The sequence below is a fragment of the Ornithorhynchus anatinus genome, chromosome 2 (genome assembly GCF_004115215.2).
Source record: "Ornithorhynchus anatinus isolate Pmale09 chromosome 2, mOrnAna1.pri.v4, whole genome shotgun sequence".
Lineage (NCBI taxonomy): Eukaryota > Metazoa > Chordata > Mammalia > Monotremata > Ornithorhynchidae > Ornithorhynchus > Ornithorhynchus anatinus.
This window is the reverse complement of record NC_041729.1, coordinates 167,004,058-167,026,321: the sequence shown is the minus strand read 5'-3', so window position 1 is coordinate 167,026,321 and position 22,264 is coordinate 167,004,058. Positions and strand designations below refer to the sequence as shown.

At 61.0% G+C, this 22,264-nt stretch overlaps 2 protein-coding genes across 3 annotated transcripts in view; both read right to left on the bottom strand.

Moving 5' to 3' along the window:
- DERA (deoxyribose-phosphate aldolase) overlaps nt 1-6,204 on the bottom strand; it is a 49,553-nt gene extending 43,349 nt beyond the window's left edge. For both annotated transcript variants that reach the window (XM_029058540.2, XM_029058541.2), the window contains exon 1: nt 6,135-6,204. In XM_029058540.2, the coding sequence (XP_028914373.1) occupies nt 6,135-6,165 (31 nt within the window). In that variant the 5' untranslated portion in view covers nt 6,166-6,204. The remainder of the gene's footprint in view (nt 1-6,134) is intronic.
- A 3,444-nt stretch (nt 6,205-9,648) lies between these two features.
- LOC114809247 (serine/threonine kinase receptor associated protein) lies at nt 9,649-19,965 on the bottom strand. Its single transcript, XM_029058728.2, has 10 exons — nt 19,787-19,965; nt 17,345-17,480; nt 15,535-15,616; nt 15,321-15,393; nt 14,880-14,976; nt 13,525-13,662; nt 12,442-12,578; nt 12,156-12,305; nt 10,292-10,372; nt 9,649-10,053 (listed from the first exon to the last, which is right to left on the bottom strand). The coding sequence occupies exons 1-10, from the start codon at nt 19,896-19,898 to the stop codon at nt 9,992-9,994; spliced, it is 1,068 nt and encodes a 355-aa protein (XP_028914561.1). The 5' UTR covers nt 19,899-19,965; the 3' UTR covers nt 9,649-9,991.
- Between the last annotated feature and the right edge of the window lie 2,299 nt (nt 19,966-22,264).

The following is a 22,264-nucleotide window of genomic DNA, read 5'->3' as shown; positions in this document are numbered from 1 at the left end:
CGCTCACTCTGTGCCGGGCACCGTTCTAAGCGCTGGGGTAGACAGAGGGGAATCGGGTCGTCCCACGTGGGGCTCCCGGTCTTCATCCCCATTTTACAGATGAGGTCACTGAGGCGCCGAGAAGTGAAGTGACTTGCCCAAAGTCACGCAGCTGGCATGTGGCTGAGCAGGGATTCGAACCCATGACCTCGGACTCCAAAGCCCGTGCTCTTTCCACTGATCCACGCCGCTTCTCTGCAACGAGGAAATTCAAAAGGCTCAACGCGACTGAAATATTTCACGTGAAACTGTAAAAATCTCACCGGCGCGACGCGGACGAGGAGTCGGGGGGAGCGAGTAAGGTCCTGTGGCGAGTGCAGGGCACCGTAACCATAATAATAATGACCGTTAAGGCATCTGTTAAGCGCTTACTATGTGCCAGGCCCCGTACTAAGCGCCGGGGTGGATCCGAGCCAATCGGCTCCGACACAATCCCCGTCCCCCGTGAGGCTCCTGGTCTCCATCCCCATTTTCCAGACGAGGGAACTGAGGCCCAGAGGAGCGAAGGGACTCGCCCAAGGTCACTCAGTTGACAAGGGGCGGAGGCGGGATTAGAACCCGTGACTTTCTGCCTCTCAACCCCGGGCTCAACCCGCTAGCACAATTATCCTTCGGGTCCAACGCGACTCTGTTCTTCTGTCCTCTCCCAAGCGCTCGGGCCAAAGTAAGTGCTCAAAAATAATGATAATAATAATAATAACGATGGCATTCGTTAAGCGCTTACTATGTGCCAAGCACTGTTCTAAGCGCTGGGGAGGATACAAGGTGATCGGGTGGTCCCCTGGGGGGGCTCCCGGTCTTCATCCCCATTTGACAGACGAGGTCACTGAGGCCCGGAGAAGTGAAGTGACTCGCCCACAGTCACACAGCTGGCAAGCGGCGGAGCTGGGATTCGAACCCGTGTCCTCTGACTGCCCAGCCCGGGCTCTCTCCACTGAGCCGCGCCGCTTCCCCAGTAATAATAAATAATAATCATAATCATATCTTGGGCTGCGATCCCTCTGGGGGGAGCGGACCGTGGAAAGCAGCGTGGCCTAGCGGTTAGAGAGCGGGCCTGGGGTCAGAAGGTCCTGGGTTCTAATCCCGGCTCCGCCACTCTCGTCCGCTGGGTGACCTGGGGCAAGTCACTTCACTTCTCGGGGCCTCGGTTCCCTCGTCTGGAAAATGGGGACGGGGGCCGGGAGCCCCACGGGGGACGGGGGAACCGGGTCCCACCCGACTGGCTTGGATCCGCCCCAGGGCTCAGTCCAGCGCCCTGCACCCAGTGAGCGCTCAATATTGGAGTCAGAGGTCATGGGTTCAAATCCCGGCTCGGCCATTTGTCAGCTGGGTGACCGTGGGCGAGTCGCTTCACTTCTCGGCGCCTCAGTGACCTCATCCGTACAATGGGGACGAAGACCGGGAGCCCCACGTGGGACCACCTGATTCCCCCGTGTCTCCTCCAGCGCTTAGAACGGTGCTCGGCACGTAGTAAGCGCTTAACGGATACCAACGTTATTAAATGCTATCGAATAAATGAACAAATATCACAATCATCATTATTATCGTATGGTTATCTCGTCTCGAACCCAGGGTTTAACAGAGAAGCAGCGCGGCTCGGTGGCAAGAGGTCGGGCTTGGGGGTCCGAGGTCGTGGGTTCGAATCCCGGCTCCGCCCCTTGTCAGCCGGGTGACCGGGGGCGAGTCCCTTCACTTCTCTGGGCCTCGGTTCCCTCGTCTGTCAAATGGGGATGGAGACCGGGGGCCTCACGTGGGACGACCCGATGACCCCGTGTCTCCCCCAGCGCTTCGAACGGTGCTCGGCGCCTAGTAGGCGCTTAACAAATAGCAATATTATTATTATTCAACAGTGTTGAAGACCGTTTGGCTATTACAATTATTCAAAGCGCTTCTCGACTTTCCCAAGCGCTTAGGCCAGCGCTCCGCGCGGCGTAAGCGCCCCGTCAGTCGGACTGAACGACGCCACACCTCCCGCAAATGGCTTTTTCGGATCCATTTCTAATCTCCCCGATTAATCGTCCCCCGGTTGCAACTTCATTCCTCCTGAGGAACTGCGGTCCCGATCTTTAGACTTTATTCCTTAATAAAGTAATAAAGTAAATGAAAGTAAATAAAATAAAGTAATAAAGTAAAGGAATTCCTCCTACCTGCTCATTCTTTCAGGGCCTCTTTCCCCTACCGGGCCCTAAACTCCTTAAAGGGGGGAAAATCGCGTCTACCCGGTCCGCTACACTCTTCCGGGCGTTCAGCACACTATCCCGCGGGCGCTCAAGAAATAGTCAGCCATTCAATCGGATTTACTGGGCGCTTCCTGGGCGCAGAGCGCTGGACTAAGCGTGGGGAAAGTACCATTCGGCAATAGAGAGAGACGATCCCTGCCCCCAGCGGGTTTACAGGCTGGGGGAGGGGAGACATTCATTCATTCATCCATCCATCCATTCATTCAATCGCATTTACTGAGCGCTTCCTGGTGCAGAGCGCTGTCCTGAGCACTGGGAGAGCACAATTCGGCAATAAAGAGAGACGATCCCCACCCACAGGGGGTTTACAGGCTGGGGGAGGGGAGGGGAGGCATTCATTCATCCATTCATTCATTCATCCATTCATTCATTCAATCGTATTTACTGAGCGCTTCCTGGGTGCAGAGCGCTGGACTAAGCGTTGGGAAAGTACCATTTGGCAATAGAGAGAGACGATCCCTGCCCACAGCGGGTTTACAGGCTGGGGGAGGGGAGACAGACATTCATTCATTCATCCATTCATTCATTCATTCAATCGTATTTACTGAGCGCTTCCTGGTGCACAGCGCTGGACTAAGCGTTGGGAAATTTTAATTTGACGAGAGAGAGAGAGAGAGAGAGAGAGAGAGAGAGACACAATCCTTGCCCACACTGGTTTACAGGCTGGTGGGGGGAGGGGGAGACATTCATTCATTCATTCATTTAGTCAATCATATTTATTGAGCGGTTATTGAGTGCAGAGCACTGTACTAAGCACTTGGAAATTTTCATTTGACGACAGAGACAATTCCTGCCCACACTGGGTTTACAGGCTGGGGGAGGGGAGGGGGAGACAGACATTCATTCATTCATCCATTCATTCAATCGTATTTACTGAGCGCTTCCTGGTGCAGAGCGCTGGACTAAGCACTGGGAAATTTTCATTTGACAACAGAGACAATTTCTGCCCACACTGGGTTTGCAGCCTCGGGGGGGGGTCGGGGGGAAGGAGGGGGAGACAGACATTCATTCATCCATCCATTCAATCACATTTATTGAGCGCTTATCGAGCGCAGAGCACTGTACTAAGCACTGGGAAATTTTAATTCGACAACAGAGACAATGCCTGCCCACACCGGGTTTACAGGCTGGGAGGGTAAGGGGAGACATTCATTCATTCATCCATCCATTCAATCGTATTTATTGAGTGGATTCATTCATTCATCCATCCATTCAATCACATTTATTGAGCGGTTATCGCGCGCAGAGCACTGTACTAAGCACTGGGAAATGTTAATTCGACAACAGAGACAATGCCTGCCCACGCTGGGTTTACAGGCTAGAGTGGGGAGCCATTCATTCATTCATTCATTCATTCATTCATTCATTCGCATTTACTGAGGGCTTTGTATGTGCAGAGCACTGTACTAAACGCTTGGAAAGACCAATTCAGCAATGGGAGAGAGACAATCCCTGCCCAGCATTGGGCTCACGGTCTGGGTAGGGGAGGCAGACATTCATTCATTCATTCATTCATTCAATCGTACTTATTGAGTGCTTCCTTGTACAGACCCTTGTACTAAGCACTGGAAAATGGCACAGCGGAAGGAGGCCGGGCTTGGGGGGGTCAGAGGTCATGGGTTCGAATCCTGCTCTGCCACCCGTCAGCTGGGTGACCTGGGGGCAAGTCGCTTCACTTCTCCGGGCCTCCGTGGCCTCGTCTGGAAAATGGGGATGAGGACTGGGAGCCCCACGGGGGACAACCTGACCACCTTGTGACCCCAGCGCTCAGAACAGTGCTCTGCACAGAGTAAGCGCTTACCAAATACCGACATCATCATTATTATTACCTTCTATCTCCCCCGGCGCTTAGAACAGTGCTCGGCACAGAGTAAGCGCTTAACAAATACCGACATCATTATTATTAACTTCTATCTCCCCCGGCGCTTAGCACAGTGCTCGGCACAGAGTAAGCGCTTCAGAGTGAGCGCAGGAGGAGGAGGAGGAGGAGGAGGAGGAGGAGGAGGAGGAAAAGAAGGAGAAGGAGGAGAAGAAGGAGAAGAAGGAGAAGAAGAAGAAGGTCGGTACTTGGGAAGCGCTTCCTCTGGGCAGAGCACTGTGCTGAGCGCTCAGTTTTGCAGACGAGGTCACTGAGACCCGGAGAAGAAGAAAGGAGAAAGAAGAAGAAGAAGAAGAAGATGAAGAAGAAGAAGAAAGAAGAAGAAAGAAGAAGAAGAAGAAGATGAAGAAGAAGAAGAAGGAAGAAAGAAGAAGGAAGAAGAAGAAGGAAGAAAGAAGAAGGAAGAAAGAAGAAGAAGGTCGGTACTTGGGAAGCGCTTCCTCTGGGCAGAGCACTGTGCTGAGCGCTCAGTGCTTTGTCGGGGGAACGAGGTCACCACTGAGACCCGGGAAGAAGAAAAGAAGAAAGAAAAGAAAGAAGGAAAGAAGAAAGAAGAAGGCAACGAAGAAGGAAGAAAGAACTAAAGACAATGAAAAGAATGAAGAACGAATCGTACTTTGGGAAGCGCTTCCTCTGGGCAGAGCACTGTGCTGAGCGCTCAGTTTTGCGGACGAGGTCACTGAGACCCGGAGAAGAAGAAAGGAGAAAGAAGAAAGAAGAAAGAAGAAAGAAGAAGAAGAAGAAGGAAGAAGAAGGAAGAAAGAAGGAAGAAAGAAGGAAGAAAGAAGGAAGAAAGAAGGAAGAAAGAAGGAAGAAAGAAGGTTAGTACTTGGGAAGCGCTTCCTCTGGGCAGAGCACTGTGCTGAGCGCTCAGTTTTGCGGACGAGGTCACTGAGACCCGGAGAAGAAGAAAGGAGGAAGAAGAAGAAGGTCGGTACTTGGGAAGCGCTTCCTCTGGGCAGAGCACTGTGCTGAGCGCTCAGTTTTGCGGACGAGGTCACTGAGACCCGGAGAAGAAGAAAGGAGAAAGAAGAAAGAAGAAAGAAGAAAGAAGAAGAAGGAAGAAGAAGGAAGAAGAAGGAAGAAAGAAGGAAGAAAGAAGGAAGAAAGAAGGAAGAAAGAAGGAAGAAAGAAGGAAGAAAGAAGGAAGAAGAAGGTTAGTACTTGGGAAGCGCTTCCTCTGGGCAGAGCACTGTGCTGAGCGCTCAGTTTTGCGGACGAGGTCACTGAGACCCGGAGAAGAAGAAAGGAGAAAGAAGAAGAAGAAGAAGAAGAAGAAGAAGAAGAAGGAAGAAGAAGGAAGAAAGAAGGAAGAAGAAGGTTAGTACTTGGGAAGCGCTTCCTCTGGGCAGAGCACTATGCTGAGCGCTCAGTTTTGCGGACGAGGTCACTGAGACCCGAAGAAGAAGAAGAAAGGAGGAAGAAGAAGAAGGTCGGTACTTGGGAAGCGCTTCCTAGGTGCCTAACACTGTTCTAAGCGCTGGACAAGCAAAACGCCCCGGGGATTCGGGATTCGAACCCAGAACCTTGGCCCTTCCAGCCCCGGGTATTATACAGAGTCATTTGTTAATGGTTATTCATTATCATTATTCTCATTCTCATGCCAGGCGAGTGAATGGATGAAGAAATGACAATGAATGAATGAATGAATGAGTGGGGGGGGGGGAAAGGGCAAAGCCGAGTGACTTTTTTCTCCCCACTTCCCCTTTCTTCCTCTTGTTCTTTTTCTTTTTCTTTTTCTTCTTCTTCTTCTTCCTTCCTCCTCCCTTCCCTTCCCTTCGCTTCGCTTCCCCCCCCCGCCCGGATCCCGCGGCCGTTAGGCGCTCGGTCGGTGCCCGACCCTGTGCTAAGCGCTGGGGGGGCGGGGGGGGAGGGGAGGGGGGAGAAGCCGCGGGGAAGGACCGGCCCCAGGCCCCGCGGCGGCGGGATTGGAACCCAGGACCCGGGGGGAGGGGGAAGGGGAGGGGGTCGCTCACCCAGCTCGGTGCCCTGGTTCTCGGAGGGCATCGCGGCGGCGGCGGCTGGAAGGTGGGGGGGGGGGGACACTGCGCTTCCTGCTCCGCCGGCCCCGCCCCCGCCCCGCCCATCGCGGCCCCGCCTCTAGCCCCGCCCCTCCCGCCAATCATCACTAACCTTCCCCCCCCCCCCGTCCGCCAATCACAGCTCCGCTCCCACCAGCCCCGCCCCTCTCGGCCAATCGCGGCCCCGCCTCTAGCCCCGCCCTCCCGCCAATCACCACTAACCTTCCCCCGTCCGCCAATCACAGCTCCGCCCCACTAGCCCCGCCCCTTCCCGCCCATCACCACTAACCTTCCCCCGTCCGCCAATCACAGTCCGACCCTTAGCCCCGCCCCCCGACCCCGCCCCCCCGCCCAGTCATTCACCTGTCACTCATTCATCCGCTTATCCAATCGCTTCTATAATAAAAATCATCACGTCGGTATCTGTTGAGCGCTCACGCCGTGCCGAGCGCCCTTCTAAGCGCCGGGGGAGAGACGGGGTCATCGGGGTGGGGCTCCCGGTCTCCATCCCCATTTGACAGATGAGGTCACCGAGGCCCAGAGAAGCGAAGCGACCTGCCCCGAGTCACCCAGCGTCACAGGTGGCGGAGGCGGCATTTGAATCCATGACCCGACCCTGAAGCCTGAGTTCACTGAAGCCCAGAGAAGCGACTTGCCCAAATTCACACAGCTGACAAGGGGCGGGGCCGGCGTCAGAACCCAGGACCTCTGACTCCCCAGCCCGGGCTCTTTCCACTGAGCCGCGCCGCTTCTCTGTAATGACGATGGCATTTAGTAAGCACTTACTCCGTGCCGAGCACCGTTCTAAGCGCTGGGACGGATACAAGGTGATCGGCTCGTCCCACGTGAGGCTCCCGGTCTTCATCCGAGGCCCAGAGAAGGGAAGCGACTCGCCCCCAGTCCCACAGCTGCCGGGTGGCAGAGCCGGGATCGGTTGAACCCACGACCTCCGACTCCCAGGCCCGGGCTCCTTCCGCTTCTATTAAGCGTTCGCAGCGTGCGGGGCACCGCGCTAAGCGTTCGGGAGAGCGCAGTGCCACGGTGAACAGGGAGCGCCGTACTCAGAGATCTCCCGAAGGCAGGAGGAGGCGCGAGACACACAGAGAGGGAGAGACGTCGGGGCCGGAGACTGGAAATCATCCGCGTGGCACGGCCGGGCGGGTAGAGCGAGGGCCGGGGGGGTCGGTGGGTCCCGGGTTCCAATCCCAGCTCCGCCGCTTGTCTGCCGGGTGACCCCGGACGAGTCGCCTGGCTTCTCCGGGCCTCAGTGACCTCATCTGTCAAATGGGGATGGAGACCGGGACGGGGAGTGCGTCCGCCCCCCCGCTTAGTACGGTCCTTGGCGCATAGTAGATGCTTAGATACCACAATTATCATTAGTCTTATCGTCGTTCGGCTGGGTGACCGTGGGCAAGTCACTTCTCTCTGCCTCGGTACCTCATCCGGAAGATGGGGACGAATAATAATGTCGGTATTCGTTGAGCGCTTACTACGCGCCGAGCACCGCTCTCGGCCCCGGGGGAGATACCGGGCCATCGGGTGGTCGCACGGGAGGCTCCCAGTGAATCCCCATTTGACAGACGAGGTCGCTGAGGCCCGGAGAAGCCAGGCGACTCGCCCGCGGTCACCCAGCTGACGAGCGGCGGAGCCGGGACCCGAACCCGTGACCTCTGACTCCAGAGCCCGGGCCCTCCTCCACCGCGCCACGCCGCTTCCCGAGACCGTTACTCTCACACGGGACGACGGGACGCCCCCGTCTCTCCCCCAGCGCTTAGAACGGTGCTCGGCACCCAGTGAGCGCTTAACAAATACCAATGTCGTTATCATCATCATCATCATCATCATCATCATCATTATCATTTCAGCCCGGGCCCCATCCCACCGGCCCCCCAGGGGGACCCCGCCGTCTCCCGCAGTCGGACAGGACAGTTTCCTCCCTCTCCTCGGCGACCCAGGAGACCGTTCCGGGTTCCCAAGCAGTGTGGTGTAATGACAACACCGCCACCGTTGGTATTTGGGAAGCGCTCACTACGCGCCGAGCACCGCTCTAAGCGCCGGGGGGGATACGGGGTCATCGGGCCGTCCCCCGTGGGGCTCCCGGTCTTCCTCCCCATTTTCCAGGTGAGGTCACTGAGGCCCCGAGAAGCGAAGGGACTCGCCCGCGGTCACCCGGCTGACGAGCGGCGGAGCCGGGGTTCGAACCCAGGACCTCTGACTCCCGAGCCCGGGCTCTTCCAGCCCGCGAGTCAGAGGTCCTGGGTTGGAACCCCGGCTCCGCCGCTCGTCTCCCGGGGGTCCCCGGGCGAGTCGCCTCGCTTCCCCGATCCGGAGGACGGGGGTGGAGACCGTGAGCCCCGCGTGGGACGGGGACCCGCATCCGCCCCGGCGCTCGGTACAGTGCCCGGCCCAGGGTAGTAATGAGCGTGACGGGTTTCAGGCGCTTGCTGCGTGCCGAGCGCCGTTCTGAGCGCCGGGGGAGACGCCGGGCCATCGGGTCGTCCCGCGTGGAGGTCAGGGTCAAAGGAGGCGGCGTGGCTCAGCGGATGAGGGCCCGGGCTGGGGAGTCAACGCGTTCAAACCCCGGCTCCGCCGCCGGTCGGCCGTGTGACTCCGCTCCTCTGGGCCTCGGTCCCCGCATCCGGAAAACGGGTGGTATTTACCGCGCGCTTACTGTGTGCAGAGCACCGGACCGAGCGCTTGGAACGGACGACCGGGCAACACATCGGGGCCGTCCCCGCCCGACGGCACCGTTCTAAGCGCTGGGGGAGAGACGGGGTCGTCGCGTCGTCCCGTGTGAGAGCAGAAGTCTCGGGGAGCGGCGTGGCGCGGTGGAGGAGGGCCCGGGCTCTGGAGTCAGAGGCCACGGGTTCGGGTCCCGGCTCCGCCGCTCGTCAGCTGGGTGACCGCGGGCGAGTCGCCTCGCTTCTCCGGGCCTCAGCGACCTCGTCCGGAAAGCGGGGGTTAACCGGGAGCCTCCCGCGCGGGCCTAAACGGACGGGGGCCGGGAGCCCCACGTGGGACCCCCTCATCACCTTTTCATTCAATAGTCTTTATCGAGCGCTTCCTAGGTAGGCGCAGAGCGCCGGACCGAGCGCTCGGAACCGACGGGTCGGCAAGGGATAGGGACGGTCCCCGCCGTCTGACGGGCTCGCGGTCCGATCGGGGGAGGCGGGCGGGCGGGCGGGCGGACGGGCACGAGGACCTCGTATCCTCCCCGGTGCTCAGGACGGCGCTCGGCACACAGCGGGCGCTCCGCAGCTGCCGTCGTCATTATCGTCACCGCCCCTCTGACGGATGAGGTCGCCGAGGCCCGGAGCGGCGGGGCGGAGCCGGGGTCGGAACCCGCGCCCTCGGACTCCCGAGCCCGGGGCTCCTTCCGCCACGCCGTGCCGCTTCTCTCCTTATCACTGCTCTTATCGTCATCGTTATTGAAATGAACCCCCGGCAGAGATGACCCGTGAGGCCGGGAGGCTGTCTTGTCGGTCTTTTATTCTCCCAACCGGAAACGAACCGCCGGCGGGGGGCCCCCGGCCCCCCGACCCCGGGGGTCTGGCGTCGCTCGTCCTCCTCGGCCGCCCGGAGGCGGAGGCTTCCCCGCTCCCGGAAGCCTCCCGGGCGGGAGGCCGGACGGGGGGCCGGGCGGCGGCCGCCCCTTCCCGGCGGGAATCCGGGCAGGAGGGGGTGGCGGGAAGGCCGGCTCCGGCGGGGGGGGGGTCCGCGGGCCCCTCCGGCGGGCGGACACGGAGCCGGACACAGAGAGCCGGGGGGGCGGGGGGGAGGCTCCGGCCCTCGGGGGCGTGCGGGCGGGGGCCTCAGGCCTTCACCTCGGCCGCCGCGGGGTAGACGGGATCCGAGTTCTCCGAGCCGACGTCCTCTGGGGGGGGGGGAGAAGCGGCGGCGGGTCGTCGGAGGCCGGGGGGGGGGGACCCCCGGTGCCCGTCGGTCCGGACTCCGACCGCCCCCCTCCCGCCGCGGGCATCCCACCCCGGGCATCCCACCCCATGCCGCCTCCTGCCTCCCGGGCTGGGGGTCGGGGGTTGCGGGACGCCCCCCCGGCCCCCCTCAGGTTGGGGGGGGACGGGACACGGGGGACACCCACGGCCGCTCCCTACCGAGCTGCTCCTCCTCCTCCTCCTCCTCCGTGGTCTCGGGGAAGCTGGGCTTCGGCTTAGCCAGCTCTCCGCCCTCCTCTTCTGCGGAGACAGAGCGGGCGGAGCTGAGCGCCGGCGGGGGCCAAGACGGGGACCCCACAGGGCAGCTTCGGGGGGGGCGGGAGAGGGGCACGGGACCAAGGGGAGGGCTGGGCCGGCCGGAGGACGGGGGCAGAGGAGGGGAGGGGAAGGGAGAGAGAAGGGAAGAGGACTGGGGAGAGAGATGGGAAAAGAAAGGGAGAAGGGAAGAGGACGGGAGAGAGGAGGGAAGAGAAAGGGAGAGAGAAGCGGAAGGGAGAAAGGAAGAGGACGGGAGCGAGAAGAGAAAAGAAAGGGAGAGAGAAGGGAAGACGACTGGAGACAGAAGGGAAAAGAAAGGGAGAGAGAGGGGAAAAGGAAGGGAGAGAGAGGGGGAAAAGGAAGGGAGAGAGAAGTGGAAGGGAGAAAGGAAGAGGACGGGAGCGAGAAGAGAAAGGGAAGGGAGAGAGGAAGAGGACGGGAGCGAGAAGAGAAAAGGAAGGGAGAAGGTAGGGGACTGGGGAGAGAGATGGGAAAAGAAAGGGAAAAGGGAAGAGGACTGGAGAGAGAAGAGGACTGGGAAGAGAGATGGGAAAAGAAAGGAAGAGAGAGAAGGGAAGAGGATGGGAGAGAGGAGGGAAAAGAAAGGGAGAGGGAAGGGCGGAGGACTGGGGAGAGAGATGGGAAAAGAAAGGGAGAAGGGAAGAGGACGGGAGAGAGGAGGGACGAGAAAGGGAGAGAGAAGCGGAAGGGAGAAAGGAAGAGGACGGGAGCGAGAAGAGAAAAGAAAGGGAGAGAGAAGGGAAGACGACTGGAGACAGAAGGGAAAAGAAAGGGAGAGAGAAGGGATGAGGACTGAGCAGAGAGATGGGAGAGAGATGGAAAAAATGGGAGAGAGAAGGGAAGAGGACTGGAGAGAAATGGGAAAAGAAAGAGGAGGGAAGTGGACTGGAGAGAGAAGGGAAAAGGGAGAGAGAAGGGAAAAGGACCGGAGAGGGGAGGGAAAGGGAAGTGGAAGGGAGGACTGGCGAGAGAAGGGAAGATGATGGGCTAGAGAAGGGAAGAGGACTGGAGAGAGAAGGGAAAACAACAAAGGGAGAGAGAAGGGAAGATGATCAAGGACAGAAGGGAAGATGAAGGGCTGGAGACGGGAAGAGAGGGGACAGAGAAGAAGAAGGGAGGGAGAAGGGAAGAGGACCGGGGAGAGAGATGGGAAAAGAAAAGGAGAGAGAAGTGGAAGGGAGAAAGGAAGAGGACTGGAGAGGGAAGAGAAAAGAAAGGAAGGGAGAAGGGAAGAGGACTGGGGAGAGAGATGGGAAAAGAAAGAGAAAGAGAAGGGAAGAGGACTGGAGAGAGAAGGGAAGAGAAAGGGAGAGAGAAGTGGAAGGGAGAGAAATGGGAAAAGGAACGGAGAGAGAAGGGAGGGAGAGAGAAGTGGAAGGGAGGAAGAGGTCCGGAGAGAGAAGGGACAAGAAAGGGAGAGAAAAGGGAAGAGGACCGGAGAGCGAAGGGAAAGGAAAGGGAGAGGGAAGGGAAGATGGGGGAGGAGAGACGGGAAGAGGACCGGGGAGAGAGATGGGAAACGAAAAGGAGAGAGGAGGAAGGGGACCGGAGAGAGAAGGGACAAGAAAGGGAGGGGGGCGGAGCAGAGGGAGAGAGAGAAGGGCCGAGGAAGAGGGAACGAAAGGCAAAGAGGAGGCGGGGAGAGGGGAGAGGAGCGCTCGGAGGCGAGCCGGGTCCGAACCGGGACGGCGGGGGCGCGCGGGCGGGGGGCCGCGGGGAGGGGGTCCGGGGGGTCCGGGCCGACCTGGCAGGACGCACTTCCAGAGGCCGTAGGTCTTGCCGACGACGGTCTGCCAGAGGCGCAGGGTGCCGTCCTCGGAGCCGCTGGCGTACAGCTCGCCGTCCGCGCTGAACCGCACGCAGTGGATGGGCCCGAAGTGGCCTTTGTACGACTCTGCGGGGGGCGGGCGGCGGGGGGGGACGCCCCCGCGGACCCCGTCAGGCCGGGGACCCCCACCCCGGGACCCGCGAACCCCGGGGGGGACCCCGGGCCGGGGGGAGACGCCCCCAACGGCGACGACCCCGCTCACCCAGCTCCTCGCCGCTGTTGTAGTCGTATTTGTACAGCTTGAAGTCCTCGCCCCCGGCCACCACGAACTCCTTCCCGGGGTGCAGCGAGGCCGAGTTGATGGGGGCGGGAGCCTCGAACGACTTGATCGGTTCCAGGCTGGACGACCGGGGACATCGGGGGGGGAGGGGGGGGAGGAGGAGGAGGAGGAGGAGGAGGAGGCGGGCGGTCGGCGAGGAGCGGGCCGGTGGAGCGGGCGGGACCCGCACCCGACACCCTCTGCCCCCCGCCGGCAGGTCGGGGTCTGGGCCCCACCCCCGAACCCTTCCACATCAACGCCGACGTGTGCTGCTCTGTGAGCGTGGGGCAGGCACGTAATAATAATAATAATAATAATAATAGTAAGGGTATTTGTGAAGCCCTTACTATGTGCCAAGCACCGTTCAAAGCGCTGGGGGGGGGGCGCAAGGTAACGGGGTCGTCCCTCTCGGGGGCTCACGGTCTTAATCCCGACTTTCAAGGAAAACAGAGTAATCAAATACCGAGGGCATCTGTAAAGCCCTCACTACGTGACGAGCACCGTGCAAAGCCCTGGGAGGGACGCAGGGCGACGGGGTCGTCACGCCTGGGGGCTCGCGGTCCTAATCCCCACTTTCAAGGAAAATAAAATAATAAACGGAGGGTATCTGGGAAGCCCTCACCACGCGCCGAGCGCCGTTCAAAGCCCCGGGGGGGTGGACACGAGGTGACGGGGTGGTCCCACTCGGGGGGCTCGCGGTCTTAATCCCCATTTTCGAGAACGATAAACTGACGGACCGTGTTCGGGCGGCGCTTGCGACGTGCCGGGCGCCGGCCTAAGCGCCGGATACCGGGTCACGGGGTTGTCCCCCGTGGGGCTCCCGGTCTTGACCCCCCCCCCCCATTTCGCAGATGAGGGAGAGCCGAGGCCCGGAGAAGCGGGGCGGCTCGCCCCAGCTCACGCGGCAGACGGGGATCGGAACCCAGGACCGCTCTCCGCAAGGGGGGCCGTTCTGCCCGCCCCCGCCCGGGACCAGGGTGGCGAGACCCCGGGCGGGCCGGAGCCCGGGGGGGGGGGGGGAGGTACCTGAGGGCGCTGTGGAAGGCGACGGAGCGGCCGTAGGTGATGACCAGGAGGTCGCCCTCGGGGACGTACTCCATGCTGCTCACTGCCAGGGGGAAGGTCGCCGACTTCACCTCGCTCAGGCTGGCCCGGTCCCACAGCCTGGGGAGCCGGCGGGGGGACGAAAGCATCGTCGTCAGCGGCGGAATCATCCCCTCGCTAGTATTTACTGAGCGCTTACTCCGTGCAGGGCACCGGACGGAGCGCTTGGAACGGACAAATCGGCCACAGACAGAGACCGTCCCTGCCCTCTGACGGGCGCACGGTCCGATCGACGACGGGCTTACGGTTGAATCTGATAATCACAGGGCCGGTATTCGGGAAGCGCCCGCTATGCGCCGGGCACCGTCCTAAGCGCTGGGGGGGAAACGGGATTATATCCTTAGGGTATTTAGTAATAATACTGCTGGTATCTGTTCAGCGCTTACTGTGTGTAGGGCGCGGTTCTCAGCGCTGGAGGAGATACCGGGTCATCCATCAGTAGTGACGATAATAATCATGGTGTCTGTTAAGCGCTTATTACGTTCCCGGCACTGTTCTGAGCGCTGGGGGAGATACCGGGTCATCGTCCTTACGGCATTCAGTCACAATGACGATAACGATGACGTCGGTGACCGTTAAGCGTTCGCTATGGGCAGAGCACCGCTCTAAGCGCTGGGGGAGACGCCGGGTCACCGTCCTTATGGCATTTAGCGATGATGATGATGATGACGCCGGCATTTGTTAAGCGCTCACTATGGGCAGGGCACCGTTCTAAGCGCTGAGGGAGATGCAGGGTAAATAAACGTCGGCATCTGTTAGGCGCTTACTAAGCGCCGAGCGCCGTCCTAAGCGCCGGGGGAGATACGAGGTGATCGGGTCGTCCCACGCGAGGCTCCCGGTCTTCACCCCCATTTTACAGAGGGGGGGGAACTGGGGCCCGGAGAAGTGAAGCGCCTTGCCCAAAGTCACCCGGCTGGCAGGCGGCAGAGCCGGGATTGGAACCCAGGACCTCTGACTCCCCAGCCTGGGCTCTTCTCACTGAGCCACGCTGCCCACAAGGGTGAGCATCCTTAGGGTATTTAGGGATAACGGTGGTACTTGTTGAGCGCCTACTATGCGCAGAGCAGCACCGTTCTAAGCGGCGGGGGAGATCCGGGGTCACCGGGTCGGCCCACGTGAGGCTCCCGGTCTGCGGATGAGGGAACTGAGGCCCAGAGAGGTGACTCGCCCACAGCCACCCGGCTGACGGGCGGCAGGGGCGGCATTGGAACCCGTGACCCCCGACTCCCCAGCCCGGCCCGCCCCCGCCGCTCCTCCGTAGCGTCCCCGTCGCTCACCGCACGGTCTTGTCGTCCGCGGAGAGGATCTGCCGGTCGTCGCCGCACCACAGGGCCTTCTTGATGCCGGACGTGTGGCCGCTGACCTCCTGGGGCTCTGCGGGGCCCGGCGGCCGGGTCGGCGCGTGAGCGCGGGGCGGACGCCCGGCCCCCGGTCCCCCCCGGCGGGGCTCGGCACCAGGGGGGACCCCCGCCGACCCCCGCGCTCGGCCCCCGCCGTCGGCGGTGGTTACCGCGCGCTCGCCCTGCGCGGACCCCTGTGCCGCGCGCCCGGGAGAGGACGGCGGCCGGCCGGGCCCTCGGCCCGCGGGGGGTTTTTTGGCCGCGCCGCGGCCCCGCGCCCGCTTCCCGCCCGCTCCCGGGGGAGGGGGTCCGGCCCGGAGGCGGAGCCGCCGAGCGGGGGACCCCGGGGGGCGGGGGGAGGGGGGGACGCGGACTCACCGGCCTCGGGCTTGCCGAGGTCGTAGACGCGCAGCAGTTTGTCCTGTCCGCCCGTCAGGAGCCGGTCGCTGTCCTACGAGACGGGGCCCGCGGGCCTCGGTGAGGCCGGGGGGGGGTCGCGGGGCGACGGGGGGGGGGGGGACACGGGACCCGCCGGGTGGCCGCCCCCTCCGGGAGGCCCGCCCGCCGCCCGGCCCGGCCCGGCCCCCCGTACCTGGGTGAAGTCCACGCTCTTGACGATGTGTTTGTGGGCCAGGGTCATCAGCTCGTCCCCGGAGACGGCGTCCCACACTTTGCTGCAGACGAGGGAGAGACGCGCGTTGGGGACGGGGGGACGGGACGGGGGGGCGGGCGGGCGGCGCCTCTCTCCCCGCAGGGCCGGAGGGTCATCCGGGCTCCCGGGCTCCCGCCCCCCGCCGGGGTCTGGGGTTCTGATCCCCGCTCCGCCGCCTGTCTGCTGCGTCTCCTTCGTTCAGCAGCGTTTACCGGGCGCTTACCGCGTGCGGGGCCCTGGACCGGGCGCTTGGAACGGACCGGTCGGCCTCAGGTAGAGACGGTCCCCGCCCTTCGACGGGCGCTGGGTCGAATCGCCTCCTGGGGCCAGCCCCTTGATGATCACGGTGACGGTATCTACTGAACGCTCACTCCGGGCCGGGCGCCGCTCTGAGCGCCGGGGTGGATACAGGGTCGTCGGATTGTCCCCGCGCGGGGCTCACCGTCGTCACCCCCGTCTTATTCGCTCGTTCGATAGTATTTACTGAGCGCTTACCGCGGGCGGAGCACCGGACCGAGCGCCCGGAATGGTCGAATGGGCAACAGATGGAGACCGTCCCTGCCCGCCGACGGGCTCACGTTTGACGGTTGAGGGAGCGGAGGCCCGGAGAAGTGAAGCGACTCGCCCGGGGTCACCCGGGCAGACGAGTGGCGGGGCCGGGATCCGAACCCACAACCCCTGAGCCCCAGGCCCGGGCTCTTTGCGCTGAGCCGCGCCGCTTCCCTTCCCTTCCCTGGGCCTCGGTGACCTCATCTGTCAAATGGGGATGAAGGCCGCGAGCCCCACCCGGGTCAACCCGATCACCTCGTATCCCCCCCCCCCCCCCCGGCGCTTACAACGGCGCTTGGCACGTTAGAGGCGCTTGACCAAATACCATTACCGTTATTATTAGAGAAGCGGCGTGGCTCCGTGGAAAGAGCCCGGGCTTTGGAGTCAGAGGTCACGGGTTCGAATCCCGGCTCGGCCACCCGTCAGCTGTGTGGCTTTGGGCGAGTCGCTTCGCTTCTCTGGGCCTCAGTGACCTCATCTGGAAAATGGGGATGAAGACCGGGAGCCCCACGGGGGCCGACCTGATTCCCCCGTGACTACCCCGGCGCTCAGAACGGTGCTCGGCGCATAGTGAGCGCTTAACAGACACCGACGTTATCATCGTTATTAGTTCACCCCGGTAAATTGGGGGACTTATTAAGCGCTTACCACGCGCCAGACACCGTTCTGAGCGCTGGGATAAGACCGGTCGGGTCGGATACAGTCCCAGGCGGGGCTCACTGTCTTCATCCCCATTTGACAGACAACAATAATAACGTTGGTATTTGTTAAGCGCTCACGACGTACCAAGCACTGTCCTAAACGCTTGGAGCAGATGCAAGGCGATCGGGTCGTCCCACGTGGGGCTCCCAGGCTTCACCCCCATTTGACAGACGAGGGAACTGAGGCCCGGTGAAGTGACCGGCCCCCCCGGTTCCGGAGCAGACGCGCGGCAGAGCCGGGATTCGAACCCACGGCCTCCGACCCCCAAGCCCGGGCTCTCTCCGCCGAGCCCCGCTGCTCCCGTACCGGTGAGGGAACTGAGGCCCAGAGAGGCGGTCAAGCGACTCGGCCGAGGGGCGGAGGCGGGACGGGGCCGGCCGGGGGCCCGGTGGGCGCCGCGGCGGGAGGAGGGGAGCGCGGGCCGGCCCGGTGCCGGGGGCCGGGTGGCGGGTGCGGATTCCCTCCCGCCCGGGGTCCGCGGGCGGGGCCCGGCGCTCACGCGGTGAAGTCGGCGGCGGCGGTGGCGGCCTTGGTGGCGTCCTTGTTGAGCGTGGCCCCCCACACGGCCCCTTTGTGGCCCAGGAACGTCCCGATCCAGTCGCCGGTGTCGCCCTGGCGCAGCATCGGCTTCCCGTCTTCCCGACGGACGGACGGACGGAGGGTCGGAGGGTCGGACGGACGCGGGGTCGGAGGCCGGACGCACCCGGAGACACGGACGGAGACACGGACGGAGACACGGACGGAGACACGGACGGAGACCCCCTTTGGGCACGTTCCGCTCCGACCCGGCCTCACCCGGGCCGCGGCGACGTCCTCGGATGGGTCTGACCGGACTCGCCCGGGACCCCCGGCCCCCGACTCTGTCACCCCGGGACCCCTCGGCCTTTGAATTCTGCGATCCTGGGCCCTCCGGCCCCCGAATTTTGCGACCCTGGGACCCCCCCGGGACCGCGATTCTCCAACCCTGGGACCCCCGGTCCCGCGATTCTGTGACCCGGGGCCCTCCGGCCCCTGGGGTCTGCAGCTCTGAGAGAGACCACCCCCCCCCCCCCCCCCCCCCGCCCCCGCCCGGCCCCTGCTCCCTGCTCCCTCGGGACCCCTCGGACCTTGGGTTTTGCGATCCTGGACCCTCCGGCCCCTGAGTCCTGCAACCCCGGCACCTCCGAGCCCGTGAATTCTGCAACTCTGAGACCTCCAGCCCCCGACTTCTGCCACCCCGGGACCCCCAGCTCCAGAATTCTGCCACCCGAGGACCCCCGATCCCTGGTTTCTGCTACCCCAGGACCCCCAGCCCCTGAATTCTGCTCCCACGGACCCCCTCGACCCCCGAGACCTCCAGACCTGAATTCTGCTCCCCTAGGACCCCCCGGACCCTGAGTTCTGCTGCCCTGGGACCCCCCAGGATCTGAATTCTGCTCCCCTGGGCCCTCCAGCCCCCGAATTCTGCTCCCCTGGGACCTCCAGGATCTAAACCCTGCTCCTCGGCACCTCCAGACCCTGAATTCTGCTCCCCTGGGACCTCCAGGATCCAAATTCTGCTCCCCTGGGAGCCCCAGGATCTGACTTTTGCTCCCCTGAGACCCCCAGACCCTGAATTCTGCTGCCCTGGGACCTCCAGGATCTGAATTTTGCTACGCTGGGACCTCCAAAATTTAAATTCTGCTCCCCGGGACCTCCAGACCCTGAATTCTGCTCCCCTGGGACCCCCAGGATCCGAATTCTGCTCCCCTGAGACCCCCAGACCCTGAATTCTGCTCCCCTGGGCCCTCCAAGATTTAAATTCTGCTCCCCTGGGACCTCCAGACCTTGAATTCTGCTCCCCTGGGACCCCCAGGATCTGAATTCTGCTCCCCTGGGACCTCCCCCACCCCCAGCCCTGAATTCTGCACCCCTGAGCCCCCCCACACTCCAGCTCAGCCCCTCAATTCTGCACCCCTGGGGCTGGGGAAGATGATAATAATAATAATGTTGGTATTTGTTAAGCGCTTCTGGGGGAAATTATAATAATGATAATAACAACAGTAACGATGATGACATTTGTTAAACGCTGCCTCTGTGCCGAACACTGCTCTAAGCGATGGGGGAGATTATAATGATAATGATAATAGTGATAATAATGATAATAATGATGATGCCATGCTTCGGGTGGTGGGTCTGTGTGGAGCACCGCTCTAAGCGCTGGGGAGATAATAATGATAATAATGATAATAATAATAATAATAGTGATAGTGATGATAACGAGGCCACGCATTAGGCGGTGGGTCTGTGTGGAGCACCGCTCTAAGCGCTGGGGAGATTATAATGATAATAATAATGATAATGATAATAATAATAATAGTGATAATGATGATAACGAGGCCATGCGTTAGGCGGTGGGTCTGTGCGGAGCACCGCTCTAAGCGCTGGGGAAATAATAATAATAATAATGATTATAATGACAATAATAATAATAATAGTGATAATAATGGTAGTAATCATGACGATAATAACGTGGCCATGCGTTAGGTGGTGGGTCTGTGCGGAGCACCGCTCTAAGCGCTGGGGAGATTATAATAATGATAATAATAATAATAACAGGGATAATAACGATAGTATTAATGATGATAATGATAGTAATAATGATGATCGTGATAACGAGGCCATGCGTTAGGCGGTGGGTCTGTGCGGAGCACCGCTCTAAGCGCTGGGGAAATAATAATAATAATAATGATTATAATGATAATAATAATAATAGTGATAATAATAATAATGATGATCATGATAACGAGGCCACGCGTTAGGCGGTGGGTCTGTGCGGAGCACCGCTCTAGGCGCTGCGGAGATTATACTAATAATGATAATAATGATAATAGTGCTAATAATGATCGTAATAATGATGATCACGCGAAGGAGGCCACGCGTTGGGGGAGCGGCGGGGCGGGGCGGGCGGGGGGTCCCTCACCCTTGCAGGCGCTGATGAGGAAGTATCCGTAGGGGGTGACGCCGCTGAAGGCGAGGTCCACCACGGGCCGCGTGTGGCCGGAGCAGGTCAGCGGCGTCTGCCTCATCGCCATGGCGGCGGCGGCGGCGGCGGGTGGACGGGGTGGAGCGGCCTGCTGTGCGCCCAAGACCGCGGCGCCGGAAGTGACGGAGCGACGCGCGCAACCGCCGGGCCCGGGCCGCGCGTGGACGGCGTGGAGGCGGGGCGTCGGGCGCCGGCGCGCGGGGAGGGGAGCGGGGCAGTTCTGCGCAGGCGCCCGCGGACAACCGGGATGGGGGGGGGGGAGGGCTAGGGGAGTTGTGCGCATGCGCCCGAGGAGAGGCGGGAGCGACCGGGGGGGCCTAGGGGAGCTCTGCGCATGCGCCCGAGGAGAGGCGGGAGCGACGGGGGGGCTAGGGGAGCTCTGCGCATGCGCCCGAGGAGAGGCGGGAGCGACGGGGGGCTAGGGGAGCTCTGCGCATGCGCCCGAGGAGAGGCGGGAGCGACCGGGGGGGCTAGGGGAGCTCTGCGCATGCGCCCGAGGAGAGGCGGGAGCGACGGGGGGCTAGGGGAGCTCTGCGCATGCGCTCGCGGAGAGCCGGGAGAACGGGGGGGGGCGCCCAGGGGAGTCCTGCGCATGCGCCCGCGGCGAGCCGGACGTGAGGAGGGGCGGCTAGGGGAGCTCTGCGCATGCGCCCTCGTCGAGCCGGGCGCGCAGGGAGGGGGCTAGGGGAGTCCTGCGCATGCGTCCGCGGAGAGCCGAGAGCGGGGGGGCTGGGGGAGTTCTGCGCATGCGCCCTCGGCGAGCCGGGCGTGCGGGGGGAGGGGCGCCCAGGTTAAGTCCTGCGCATGCGTGCGGGGTGAGCTGGTTACTGGGGGGGGGGGGGGGAGCGGGTGTCCCGCGCGTGCGCGTGCGGCGAGGGGGTCGGGGGGCGAGAGGCGGGGAGGGGTGGGTGGCCGGAGGAGTCCCGCGCATGCGCGCTGGAGGGGTTGCCTGGAGACTAGTGCGCATGCGCGCGCGCCGAGCTGGGCGGGGGGGTGGGGGAGTGATGCGCGTGCGCACACGGCCTCGGGCCTCGCCCCAGCCCTTTCTGGTCTAGAGATACTAGGATCTGAAATTCATTTATTCATTTATTCCCTTATTCATTAATAAAAATAATACTAATAGTGATTATTTATAGATAATAATAATGATGGTATTTGTTAAGCGCTTACTATGTGCCGAGCACTGTGCTAAGCGCTGGGGGAGAATTGTCTGCTGGGTGACCTGGGGCAAGTCACTTCGCTGGGCCTCAGTGACCTCATCTGCTAAATGGGGATGAAGATTGTGAGCCTCACGTGGGCGCTTAGAACAGCGCTGTGCACATAGTAAGCGCTTAAATACCAACATTATTATTATAATTACTATTATAATATGATATATGTATACTACAATTATAATATTAATTATTAAAATGGGCTTCTATTGTATAGGAAGATCATATCTTAATAGATAGGATACAGAGAAGCGGCGTGGCTCAGTGGAAAGAGCCCGGGCTGGGGAGTCAGAGGTCATGAGTTCGAATCCCGGCTCTGCCACTTGTCAGCTGGGCGACCTTGGGCAAGTCACTTCACTTCTCTGTGCCTCAGTTCCCTCATCTGTACAATGGGGATGAGGACTGTGAGCCTCCCGTGGGCCAACCTGATGCCCCTGTATCTCCCCCAGCGCTTAGAACGGTGCTCGGCACCTAGTAAGCGCTGAACGAATACCAACGTTATCATTATTAATATGAAAAATTGATATACTCCTATCTATAATTATATATAGATATAATGAATTACATTTAAAATTATAACAATGACGGTATAATTAACTATTCTATAATTATTGATTATACATCAATTAATCATTGATGATTAAGTCATGATTAATTATCGATGACGTTAATATCATTATTCTCTTGGCCTCAAGGCCCGCCCATTTACCCCGCCCCTCTGGGTCCCAAGCCCCGCCCCCTCTGGCCACGCCCCCTCTTGTCCCCTCCCTTCGTGACGTCACGATCTACCGCCCCGCCCCTTGACGTCACGCCCCGCCCCTCTGGGGCCTCGAGCCCCGCCCCTACCGCGCATGTCCGGTCCTGGGGGGGGGGGGGGGGGGAAGCTGCTTGTGAAATAATAATAATAATGATAACGATGATGGCGTTTCCAAAGTTCTCACTCTGTGCCAAGCGCTCTCTTCCCAGCCCTGGGTTGGATCAAGTTAATAATAATCGTCATAATAATAATGATGGTATTTGGCACTATGTGCAGAACACTGGTCTAAGCGCTGGGGGTTGTGATTATTATTAATAATAATAATAATAGTGTTGTGATTATTAATATGAATAATCATGTTGGTATTCGTTAAGCGCTTCCTGTGTGCAGAGCACCGTTCTAACGCGCTGGGGGAGATCCAGGGTCGTCGGGTCGGCCCACGTGAGG

What these genes read in the sequence shown, in the direction of transcription:
- LOC114809247 (XM_029058728.2), bottom strand. Translation starts at nt 19,898, where the DNA reads ATGGCGATGAGGCAGACGCCGCTGACCTGCTCCGGCCACACGCGGCCC. An exon ending in AGAGCGTGGACTTCACCCAG is followed by an intron (nt 15,394 to 15,534) that starts GTACGGGGGGCC and finishes CCCGTCTCGTAG; the next exon opens with GACAGCGACCGGCTCCTGAC. An exon ending in CTGGAAGTGCGTCCTGCCAG is followed by an intron (nt 10,373 to 12,155) that starts GTCGGCCCGGAC and finishes CTGTCTCCGCAG; the next exon opens with AAGAGGAGGGCGGAGAGCTG.